General features: G+C 33.6%; 2 protein-coding genes across 6 annotated transcripts; both read left to right on the forward strand.

Moving 5' to 3' along the window:
• Positions 1–535: 535 nt before the first annotated feature.
• On the forward strand, positions 536–4,377 carry grp (serine/threonine-protein kinase grp). 3 transcript variants are annotated; one of them, XM_018448598.1, is made up of 8 exons: positions 536–847; positions 978–1,093; positions 1,860–2,083; positions 2,328–2,648; positions 2,921–3,124; positions 3,685–3,890; positions 3,973–4,107; positions 4,171–4,377. In XM_018448598.1, exons 2-8 carry the CDS (start codon positions 1,032–1,034, stop codon positions 4,366–4,368), a joined length of 1,350 nt encoding a protein of 449 aa, XP_018304100.1. In that variant the 5' UTR covers positions 536–847; positions 978–1,031; the 3' UTR covers positions 4,369–4,377. The 3 variants fall into 3 exon arrangements, with proteins under 3 accessions (XP_018304100.1, XP_018304099.1, XP_018304101.1); XM_018448597.1 differs by having other exon boundaries at positions 536–843; positions 976–1,093; XM_018448599.1 differs by having other exon boundaries at positions 536–833; positions 976–1,093.
• A 1,273-nt stretch (positions 4,378–5,650) lies between these two features.
• Positions 5,651–11,933, forward strand: HDAC1 (histone deacetylase 1). Of its 3 annotated transcripts, none has more exons than XM_018448687.1 (9): positions 5,651–5,798; positions 6,980–7,092; positions 7,424–7,541; positions 7,617–7,990; positions 8,079–8,226; positions 8,296–8,581; positions 8,660–8,888; positions 9,571–9,661; positions 9,760–11,933. In XM_018448687.1, exons 1-9 carry the CDS (start codon positions 5,735–5,737, stop codon positions 9,828–9,830), a joined length of 1,494 nt encoding a protein of 497 aa, XP_018304189.1. In that variant the 5' UTR covers positions 5,651–5,734; the 3' UTR covers positions 9,831–11,933. The 3 variants fall into 3 exon arrangements, with proteins under 3 accessions (XP_018304189.1, XP_018304191.1, XP_018304190.1); XM_018448688.1 differs by lacking the exon at positions 5,651–5,798 and adding an exon at positions 6,261–6,327; XM_018448689.1 differs by lacking the exons at positions 9,571–9,661; positions 9,760–11,933 and adding an exon at positions 9,158–9,238.
• Positions 11,934–12,655: the final 722 nt, after the last annotated feature.

Raw genomic sequence — 12,655 nt, forward strand, 5'->3', positions numbered from 1 at the left:
AGTCGTAGAAAATTGACCAATCACAGTTGATTATTCTTCTCATATTCGACTGTGATTAGTCAATTTTCTACGACTTAAAACCCTACGACCGCTACGACTTCTATTGTAGACCCCGCATAAGGCTTAAAACACCTATTGTAGATCCGGACTTACGGAAGGTGTGTGCCACGGCCTTAACTGTGAAGCAAGCTTAAAGGTAAATTTTCACGAGCTGGGATGCGTTCGGAAACATCACCCTCGTGTATCATCTTATCTTTATTTAACTTTGGGTGAACAGGATAAAACAATACACGGGAGCATTCGGGTGATATTTATGAACGCAGCCCTGTTCAAACCGGCTGTTTCAGATAAAAAAAAAGGATCACGTGATCAAAATGGACGCTTGATATTCGTCAATTTTGACCACGTGATCCTTTTTGTCACTGAAACAGCCTGTTTAAGCAACTCGTGAGAATTTACCTTAATGCATCGTGAGCATGCGCTTTTCCCATCGCTCTTTCTTCCTCTTTCTTCCCTTGGTTTTCTCTCTTGCGTGTTCCGTGATCGCGTAAATTTTCGTGGGTCCCCGGAGGAGCTACATCGGACGACGATCTTGTGCGTTTCGTTCGCGCAATTCCATCATTAAACGTATCACGCATTATCTCACCGTATTACTTGGATAATCATCGTAAATTTCGCATTAACTCGTAATGTCGACGATACTTTTCGCGCGTGCCGGCTTTCGTTGAAAGAGAAAGAGACAGAGTGAGAAAGAGAGTGGCGCGACGGGCTTCCTCCATGTAACCCGCCGTAACCACGTGCTTGAAAATCTTGTCGGTCGGATCGGCTCGAGCGTAAGTATCCGTAAGTATCCTCGAATCATCGTAAACGCGAAACCAGGGACGCTCGGACGTTCTGCTCCAGGACACCGGGATCCCTTTCCCTTTGTCGCCGTCAGTCGCCGTTAACGTGCTGAAATACGCTGACTGCTTTCAGAGCGCGCGATAAGGCGTCGAGAATATTCCGTCGCGTCCGAACAGAGGCATGCCGAAATGACGGAGTTCGTGGACGGCTGGTTCCTGGGTCATACCCTGGGCGAGGGTGCCTACGGCGAGTACGTCTTCCCATTTTCGTTCTTTGTTAAACCTATCGACGATCTACGCGCTTCCGCATTCTCCTACGGCAGATATTCGGTCGCGATTTTCGAGGTCCATTGTTCCTATTGTTCGGAACACGTTGTGATACTCGTGTCCGTTTCTACCAATATAATTTAAAATTTTAATCTCGATTTATGCAATTTACTTTTGCTGATTCTAAGAACAGGGTAAAAAATAAATTAAGCCAAGATTAAAGTTAATCTACATTGGTAGATTAATTTTAATCTTTGTTTAACTTAATTTTTATCCTTTTCTAATTTTAAACTGTAGAAAAAATGGAGTAAATTGAATCGCGATTAAAGTTAATTTATATTGATAGACTAATTTTAATTTCTGTTTAGCTTTATTTTTATTCTTTTTTAATTTTGAAAAAATTAAAGATAAAGAGTAAATTAAATTAAGATTAAAGCTAATCTGCATTGATAGAAGTGGATATCAATTAGTTACCAGTAACTACGTTTACACCGTGCATTTAGGTCGTGGCCTATACAATAGATGTCCTTGTTTATCCTGTAGGTTAAACAAAGACATCTATCATATAGGTCACAGTCTAAGCACACGGTGTAAATATAGCCAATATAAAATTTGTTTTGTTAATATCATACCACTTCTACTCACGATTTTTATAGACAAGTTCTCTTTTTATATGTGGGAAAAGGAACAATTATAGAAAATGGTATGTTATTGAGATTTTATAATATATTGTTGATATTTTTTGTGCAGGGTTAAACTAGTTGTAAACAAATCTACAGGCGAAGCTGTTGCTATGAAAATGATTGACATTGAGAAACATCCGGACGCGAGGCAAACAGTCCGCAAGGAAACTGCTATTCATCGTATGTTGTCAAACTCTAATATTATACAATATTTTGGAAAACGTAGCGAGCCTAATATGGAATATATATTTCTGGAGTATGCCTCGGGCGGAGAGCTATTTGATAGAATTGGTAAGATACGACTGGAGTTTGTAAAATAATACAGAAATATATAAAGCCCTTATCAGATTAAAGATTCAGATTAAATTGGAATTTACGCAATCAGAAGGAGGAAAGTCAATATTATGAAGTTATTAAGTCATTATGATGAACTTTTGCTTTCATTGGTTAAATTCCAATCTAATCTCAATCCTAATTTCTAATCTTAATCATGGTTCAAGAGAATTATAAAAAATAAGATTAAATTTCGTTACAGAACCTGATGTCGGTATGCCGATGTGGGGAACTCAGAAGTATTTCAGACAATTAATTTCTGGTGTAGAGTATCTACATAGTCGCGGAGTTGCGCATAGAGATCTCAAACCAGAGAATTTACTTTTAGATAATAATGATAATTTAAAGATAAGTGACTTCGGATTAGCGACGATATACCGTATGCAAGGTAAAGAACGTCTTTTGGAAAAGAAATGTGGTACTCTGCCTTATGTTGCACCAGAGGTGCTGGTAAGAGCGTATCACGCAGAACCTGCAGACATATGGTCTTGTGGAATTATTCTCGTGGCTTTGTTGGCTGGAGGTAAATGCCCCCTGTAAAAAAAACTGCATATATGAAATATAAAAAAATTATTGTTTCAATATCTTTGATAATCTTCATGTTAATTTTATGTATAAATATATGCTGTTAATTTATTAATTTTACTCCACATTGAAACTTGTAATTGTCAGTTGAAAACTGCAAACAAATTTCATATCATTCAAGTCAATGTGCCTTTGATTTGAAATTTATTGAAATATCTAATACTTAACTTACATTTCCCAGTTTTTAACTGGTCCATATCTGAAATATAGAACTGCCATGGGACCAACCCTTGGCAGAGTGTCCTGAATATATCGCATGGAAAAACGGAAAATGTATGTCTCTTACACCGTGGAAAAAATTGGACAATTCGTCATTATCATTAATAAGAAAGATCCTTATGGACTCGTCGTTGGCAAGATACAAAATGTCGGACATTAAGCAACATAGGTGGTTTGTCACGAGTTTTACCAAAGGTAAAACTGCATTTTGACTCGGTACTGTTAGAAAAATAGGTTCAATATCTAGCATAGGTATCCTGCATTTTTTTTATTAATATCCCTGGAAGTAACATTGGAGGCACCTGGATAGTGTTTACTTAGTCAGGTACTGAGTGACTCTGAGTATTAATAAAATTACTCAAAGGAACTCTGTACCTAATTTAGTGGATACTGCATACAACGAATTCTCATTGCTTTTCTATGTGAGTGCTTTATTAATATTAATTAGGATTAAGAAATATTATTTCACAACATAGATTTGGTAGTCAGCAGAGCTCTTGCCTTTTCTTTGGTAATACAGCTCTATGAGTTTAATTTAAGTATCATAAAGCTAGATTACCAAAGCAGAGAGCATTGGCATATACTTCTAAGATAACACATGTAAATTTCAACTGAGTTTTATGTAGAATAACATTGTAATAATTAAGTTGAATGTGATAAGTAGGCTATATTTTTTGTGCAAAATCTTGTATTTCAATAAGTATTATGTTTTGCACATGAGATACAGATATGAATGAAGTATTTATAATTTACAGGTGACGAAACAGACGGACGGAATTATCGGATAGAGGATGAAAATCTAAGAAATGTTTGTTTGTCTCAACCCGAATTCCCTGGGATGGAAAGTAATGATGCAATTCAATTCAATTTGGACAGACGTCCAACGTTTTCATTTTCTCAACCCGCTCATGTGGAAGATCTTTTATTGGGTACACAGTTACAATTTACACAACCCAGTCAGGTATTTCTTTACTAAATGGACTTTGAATTAATTTATCGTTACGTTGAGAAATTACTTTTATAATTTTATGTTCTGTTTGCAGCAAAATCCCTTCCAAAGATTAGTTCGCCGAATGACTAGATTCTTTGTTAAAATTGAATGCGAAGAAATTGTAAAGAGGCTAATAAAATATTGCGAGAAAGAGAATTACGCTTATCGCAATAATGAGTCTGGCGTGGTAAGACATTATATGATACAGAAATAAGTTCAAAATAATATTGATGATGTTATATGTTTACAGATAACGATATCGACTGTAGATCGGCGTAAAATGTCTCTAGTTTTCAAAGTAAATTTTATGGAAATGGACGGAAATATATTAGTCGATTTCCGGTTGTCTAAAGGATGTGGTTTGGAATTCAAAAGAGCGTTCATTAAAATCAGATGCGCAATGGAAGATGTTATTCTGAAGAGCTCCGTAGTGTATTCGAAGAGCTAATAATGACAAACCCACAAATAATAACTATATATATATATAGAAATGTAATTTGTATTTTTTTAAATATATTTTTTTATAACATTTTTAAAATCGTTGATTCTCTGTGCTATATCTCTCTCTCTTATGTCTTTAAATAATTTTATAGTTAATGTATTAAAAGTCAATTTGTTTCTGCTTTAGTCAGATTTTTTATTGTTATGAGCATTATGAATTTTTAACGAAACGTCAAGCATTAACATTCGCTGATTCATTGAAAAGAGTGAATAAAATGATACTTGCATCGTTCAGTCAAAGTATTATGAATATGTTAGAAAATTCGCTAACTGCTAAAAATCTAAAGTATATATAATGTTATATTAAATACATTTTAATTTGGATAAATAAATTAGTTTAAGTAATAGCTTTGTGTAATTCATCAGTGATCTAAAGAGTTTCTATTGACTTATTACTATTCTTACTATTAATAAAAATAATGCTAGCAATATAATACTAGTAATTGAGCTATTTCTTTTTTATTTTTGTATTTATTTCATTATATATATATATATATATTATACTCTTGGAATTCCTCATGGTGGTGGAGTTCCTTCTACCATGGTCTTCACAGCCTTCATTACTGATGAAATAACTATAATATCTGAAGATAAAAAAAAAAGAAAAAGTAAATAAAAATTAAAAAAAATTATATATAAATATACGCATACAAAATTACGTTGTGTGCATTCCGTTTTCATGCTATAAGCATCATTTCATCCATGTTATCAAATATTAAACACGTATAGGCCAGAATCTATAGTCCATTCTTAAACTCAAGCTAGGTCTTAAGATGCTAATACGGCTCTCTGATTGGTTCATGATTAGCTTAAGACCATCTCGAATCTTGAGCACCGTCTATGGATTCCGCCCATAGTGTCGTAAGTGTTAATATGGAACGCACCATTATTAATTAATAATTAAAAAAAATCAAATTCATCGTGCAATTGGCATAATTGAACAAAAAAATTGATTATTATGTAACTCAGGGTCGATGTATTATCTTGAAATAAGATAAAAATGACAAAGGTGAGCAAATTAGAATACTTATAATTTCATTGGTCAACATCTAGTGAATTTATTCACTTTTGTAATTTTTAATTCAAGATACACAATTGACTGTTGATTCCCAATCTTGATAGCGCGACGTCTATGGAGGTTGTAACATCGCGCCGCAGCGCTACCTTTGCGCCAAGCTTGTAACTCGTATATGACGAGATTCGACGCCTGCGCACGCGGTCGTTGTAGCGACGCTGTGTCTGTTGGTGAGAGCAGCGACACTCCGCGGTCCTCGTTTAATTCCGTGCCCGAGCATTTTGTCAATTTCATCGAAATGGATCCAGTAAAAATGTCTATGCAGCCGCATAGCAGGAAACGCGTCTGTTACTATTACGATAGTGAGTTACCGAAGAAAATCCACCGCACTTTGTGATCCCGCGAAAAACGCCGCATGCACACATACACGCGTGGGGGGAAGCTTGTAAAATGTGTTTGCGCCGTTCGCGCTTACCGCCTCTATTTCGCGTTGTCTAATTCGACATCCGTTAACGTTTTGCCCCATCCACGACTTGTCAGCAACAAATCTGTCGAAGCACGATCTTCGTAGCGCGTTATATCATAATTTTCATACTTTCCGAAGTAGATAATACAGTTTTTGTAACGTTAAGACGATAGATTCTCAGCCGCGGCCACGTACGATCGTAGGCAAGCTTGGGCAAGAGTGTCGGCCATTGCTATATATATGTACAGTCACCGTATACTTGAGCACCTTTGACGTTATCGAATCAATATCTCCTACTACAAATAACAATTTTATAATGTACCCCTGACGACTGTGGCTGATAATCGAAGAATTTAGTTCGATATATAGCCTAATCGACTTTCTGTAGAAATTGATTCATACAATAAAACTTGGACGTTCCACTAGTCACGAATTTTTAAATATATATTACCATATGTAGCGATAATTATTCACATTATGCTTCAAACTATAACTTTTCTTAGTCGCGAGACAAAGGTTTTGTCACGAAAGAAACGAAATTAGTAGCCTAAACCTCAGATAGCAATAGGTTAGGTTATGAGAAACATAGTGAGATTTTATGTGATTATTGACTAATACGAACCGCAAGAAATCATTTCTCGTATGTAGTTCACACTTGCCGAAGAAATTTCCCTCTGAAAATGATATTTCGGTAAACGGTGTAACAGCTGATACTGTTTTTGTGTCGTTAACGCGAGAGATTCTCAGGTGTGCTCCGACACATCGTAACCCGTCAGCCAACTCGCGTTGCTTGATGGGTCTATTTTTTTTTATTACTGCAGTAGACTATGTTAAAATTTCCTTTCTCGCTTTAGCCAAATATCAAAGATACGCCTATTTCACTTTAGTTCTACAAGTTTACAAAAATTTTACACTATACTAGTTTTATATTAGTTAAGCTATAGAAAATAGGCAATAATAGCCTTGTCACTGAAATTTGTGCACAGTTCTTTTTCAAAATAACATCTTATAATAGCCAAATATTTCATGTCTTGAATATCACATTGGTCCATTTATGCACGATTCTTTAATGCCTAGGTGATATTGGAAATTACTATTATGGCCAAGGACATCCTATGAAGCCACATCGCATAAGGATGACGCATAATTTACTTTTGAACTACGGACTTTACAGGAAGATGGAAATATATGTAAGTGCTTGTTTGCAGATTTTTAATCTTATAAAAAGCTAGAATGGTTGCCAAAAGTTTCCAGCCAATGAGTGATTTTATTGTATTTTTCAGATAAAGAATTTTTACAAATAAAGATCTAATATACAAGTATTTAATATATTTTAATATTTAATTTAATTGATACAAGAATTTTATTAACTTATGATATAAACTGAAAAACAAAGCGTAAAATTATGTTGACTGAAAACTTTTGACAGCCACTGTATATATTTGATTATGTTGAAGATAATGAAATATTATAATTTAATTATATATATATATATATATATATACTTTATCATTATTTTAGCGGCCTCATAAAGCCACGGCAGACGAGATGACGAAATTTCATAGTGACGAGTATATTAGATTTCTGAGGTCCATAAGGCCAGATAATATGTCGGAATATAACAAGCAAATGCAACGATGTAAGATATCATTATTGGATAAATTATAATACTGAATTCAAAAGCATTTATTGCACTTCTTTCTTTCTGCATTAGTTAATGTGGGAGAAGACTGCCCCGTTTTCGACGGCTTGTATGAGTTTTGTCAGTTATCAGCCGGTGGATCTGTAGCTGCTGCTGTAAAACTTAATAAGCAAGCTTCTGAAATCTGCATTAATTGGGGCGGCGGTTTACATCACGCAAAAAAGAGTGAAGCTTCTGGCTTTTGTTATGTAAATGACATTGTGCTTGGAATATTGGAATTGCTGAAGTATCATCAGAGAGTCTTGTATATCGATATTGATGTTCATCATGGCGACGGCGTAGAAGAAGCTTTTTATACAACGGATAGAGTAATGACTGTTTCGTTCCACAAGTACGGCGAATATTTTCCTGGAACAGGAGACCTTCGTGATATTGGGGCAGGCAAGGTAAAAAAATTTTGCTTTTTTTATTCACACAATGCATGTAAAATAATAAATCATTAAATAAATGTACATGGTTATTTCTTATTAACAGGGAAAATATTACGCGGTTAATATACCTTTGAGAGATGGTATGGACGACGATAGTTATGAGTCAATCTTTGTCCCTATTATCTCAAAAGTGATGGAAACATTTCAACCCTCTGCTGTTGTTCTACAGTGTGGGGCTGATTCATTGACTGGTAAGACTTTAAAAAGTAGTTATTATCACAATGAAATTGCAAAACTTTTCATGTAAATACTAATTATAGGCGATCGATTGGGATGTTTTAATTTAACTGTCAGAGGTCATGGTAAATGCGTGGAGTTTGTGAAAAAATATAATTTGCCTTTCTTGATGGTTGGAGGTGGTGGTTACACCATCAGAAATGTGTCCAGATGCTGGACATACGAAACGTCAGTTGCTCTCGGCTGCGAGATCGCTAATGAGCTTCCGTATAATGATTATTTTGAATATTTTGGCCCAGACTTCAAATTACATATTAGTCCATCGAACATGGCGAACCAAAACACTCCTGAATATCTAGACAAAATAAAGTAAGCATTCTCGCAATACTATGTTTAGTTTGGTATGAATATTGTAACAAGCTAATTCACAATTGCATTTATTTATAGAACGAGACTGTTCGAAAATTTAAGAATGCTACCTCACGCGCCTGGCGTACAAGTCCAGGCAATACCAGAGGATGGTGCAGTTATTGAGGACTCGGAAGCCGAAGAGAAGGTAAACCCAGACGACAGATTGCCTCAACGCGACCTAGATAAAAGAATGCAACATGAAAACGAATATAGCGATAGTGAAGACGAAGGTGAAGGCGGTCGAAGAGATAATAGATCATATAAGGTATCATCTTTATTCTACTAAAACGTAATGGTTATAATGCACAGGGCCAGCGATCTGTGTGGAGTGGTGAGTTCATTCACTCTACACATGTGAATTTGGCATGTGTTGAATTTCCACATATATCGAGCTACATTATCTAAGCTAAATTTTTAATGAATAATTTATTGGATTTTTTTTATTGACGATATCTCAATGAACAATGCTGCGCGCTCTGATTGGATCTTGGCGGAATCTCCTTTTCTCTGGACGATCAATCAAATATGACAAAGGACCCCATTTGATGTGGGGAGAGACGTGAATGCAATGCTTCAAAATAGTTTGAACAACCATAATTAATTTTTTTAAGGAAGAGGATAAATTGAAATAATAGATTTAGAAGAGCTTATGAATAAATCCATAAATAAAAAAAATAATATTCGATGAGTTTCCATTCGCAATAAATAAATAATTGAAAGAAACCAAATACGTATGTGTACTTTATTGATTTTTTATTTATTTATTATATATATAATATACAAAAAATTTATTATTTTTTAAATTTAATTTTAACTAAATGCCCCCGTACATTGCCCACTTCATACATATGAAAGATTTATTTCGTTGGCTCTGATGCATATAATTCTACAGATTTAGAAAAATATGGATGTATAAATATTCTTATTTTGTTGTCATGTTAATCTAGGGATCTAGAAAGCGACCCCGTTTGGAAAAAGGTCAAGAGGCCATGGATACTGACATAAAGAAAGAAGACGACATAAAGGCCGAACCAAAAGGTATTAAATCGTAAACATAAACATTTCTCTTTGTATCACATTTGCAATTAACGTTAGGGGAAAAATGTAATAATTATTTGAATTTTTTTTTTACTTAGAAAATGAGAAGGACGAAAAAGTAAACCCCACGAATGAGGAGACTAAGAAAGACGGCGGGGCGAATCCCTGATAGATAGTTGCCCCGGAGCATCTGAGAAAATGGAGAAACTCTTATTTAAATTAAGTAACAAATAAGTTTAAATAACTTAAATAATGGCAGCACATGCATGAATGTGTTATCTGCTGCCTCTACCTCGCGCGCGCCCTATAATACGAAATCATTATGTTTTTATCAAAAATCTTGAAAATGTTTAGACGTCTAGAAATATTGGATTCATTCGTGAAACGTCATTCTCATTGAAATTGACACGTATGAGCGTGTACATAGCTTATAATATATCCTGCAATTTTAACCATAGACCGTTAAGAGTTTCCGAAGTGTATCTCTGAGTGTTCTGAAATGTTTTTTTGGAAGGTGATTTGGAACTACCGCACAAAGATGATTAAAAATATATCATCGAAACAGCGTTTCGATCGATTCGTCAGAATTTTATAATCTGACCAATGATTCTTTTTATACATAACCGTTATAGCGCGTTACTTCAACTTGTAATTTAATTTTTCTACGAGAGATCATGAATAGGTCACGACTTTTCAAGATTTTATAAATACTCCAAGAAGTTTACAGAAATACACAAATATTCCACGATTGGGTCATAAAATATTGACGATCGATTTAGAATATCAACAAGATTACATTATACAGCCTGAATGTGTGCTGCAATCAAACTTATATATAAAATACATAAACATACATGCATTTTGTTAGCGCGATTGATATAATTTCGTACGTCTTCTTAACCATTCACAATTAATTGAATTTCTCAATAGAGACCACACTATACAGTCTATACTAAGGAAGGAATAGAATTATCCCTTAACCAATTGCTCTTAAAAATCATGCGTTGATAAGTTTGTTTGCTTCCCAAACAACACAAAGTCTAAAATTGTGACATAAGACGTCTTTAAGTTATCTTTTAGACGCAAAAAACATCTTATGGCGCGATTTCAGACACTTTGGTGTCTGGGTTCTTATTTTTGTACATAATATGCAAATTAATCTTGAAGGATGTTAATCCTTGCATGCAATAACAATATTGTAATCATAATGATGTTCTTTATAAAATTGTAAAATACGTCTTACATTACTCGAAAAATTAGCGAATGTTCCTTTGGCTACCCCTCTAGTTTTATTTGACGAATTGTAATGAATATTGTTAACTTGTTACACATTTTAGGAAGCGCAAAAGATATAAGAAATATTTGTAACTTGATAAAATTAAAAGTTTACATCTATTTCATTGTGTTGAATTTTCCAGGAAGAATTTGTTGCAAGTTAATTCTCACATCTTGAGACTAAATAAACTAGAGAGGTATCTGAGACCGTATTCATAGTTGTAGATCAATCTACGATTGATCTTCATTTTAGGCGAGCTAGGTTTGAACCAAAGTTTAATCCAATCGGATTTATGAAACACGTTTGAAAAGCGTTTTTCGAAGACTGATTTAAACCTAGCTCAAATCGGATCTCAGTTGAATCACGATCACGGCTATGAATACGACCCTAAGAAAGGAATGTAGATATTCTTCTCATATTTTTGAGTAATGTATACACAAGCAAAAAACAAAATGAGATTGGAAAGAAAGTGCGGTGAAGCTAGGGCAGTTAAGGTATTATGTAATCAATTTCAATTGTAATTGTAGAATCTTAAATGTATACTAGGCAAGATTTAACTTAATTTATATATAAATATATAAAAAATATAAAAATTATTCCATGACATCCGGATTGATCTCTATAAGAAGACCGCGATGTCATTCCAAAGATCGAGCTTATGGTCGATCTTGGTGCAACAAAAAAGTTATTATAAATTCTGTCTTCGAACCACATTCTTACATATTTCCAGATTTTCGTGTAAAAGCAATACAATCGTATGTACATAAAATTTATCCTCTTTTTTTTCTTTGCGATATCAGAGTATTCAATCGGTTAAATTAGCGACTGATTTTACTTATAATAATCTGTAATATGCGATTGCTTGACATCACATTATATATAAAGTCAAATTCAAAAAGATAATGGCGTTATGTCTCATGTAAGTCAATTCGAGATATAGATCAAGTATTAGATATTTATGTCCACGTATAAGAGTATTATATGGACGTTTTTAAATATTTATAATAAAAAATAAAGAAATCTATATATGTAGTTCTGAGACTTGAATGTTCTTGGAAACCTAGAAAGAACGTACGCTGAGGGGGGAGGAGAACCCTAAAGTTTTATTAAACTCTTCCCTGATGAAAATTTTTGTTAGAATTTTTCATATAATTTTTCAGAATTTCTGTATAACTTCACGATTTTTTTAGGAAATTTCTCAGATTTTTTTTATTTAATTCGAATATTTCAGAAGTGAGAAAGTCTATATTTTTTCTAAAAAAATTCTTCATATATGTATATATAAATTCTGAAACATTGTAAGATTTCTCATTTCAAATTTCTGAAGAGTTTATAAAATCTGAAAAAATTTTAGGTATTTTCTTCAGAAATTTTCATAAGTTTAAAATGTAACAATTCTTAAAAATATCACGAAACATGAAAATTCTTTTTACCAAACTTTCAAGAATAATTATGAATATAAATTAATTTGTTTTATATAATTAATACTAAAATGTTATTGTGTGAGTAAACCTTTATCCAAGCGCTCTTTTTGAATTCAATTTTTATTATTAAAATGTTGATAGCTTAAAATAACATTTAATACGTTTAACATTAAAATTCATTAAAATATAGTGTTGGTTTAGTAATTTATAATTGTAACATTTTACAACCTAGAAAGTAGAAAAAATGTAAAAAGATTCTCAATTATGTGGATGAATTTTCACCCAGAATATTAA

Source organism: Mycetomoellerius zeteki, unplaced genomic scaffold (assembly GCF_001594055.1).
Source record: "Mycetomoellerius zeteki isolate Tzet28-1 unplaced genomic scaffold, Tzet1.0 scaffold223, whole genome shotgun sequence".
NCBI classification, from domain to species: Eukaryota; Metazoa; Arthropoda; class Insecta; order Hymenoptera; family Formicidae; genus Mycetomoellerius; species Mycetomoellerius zeteki.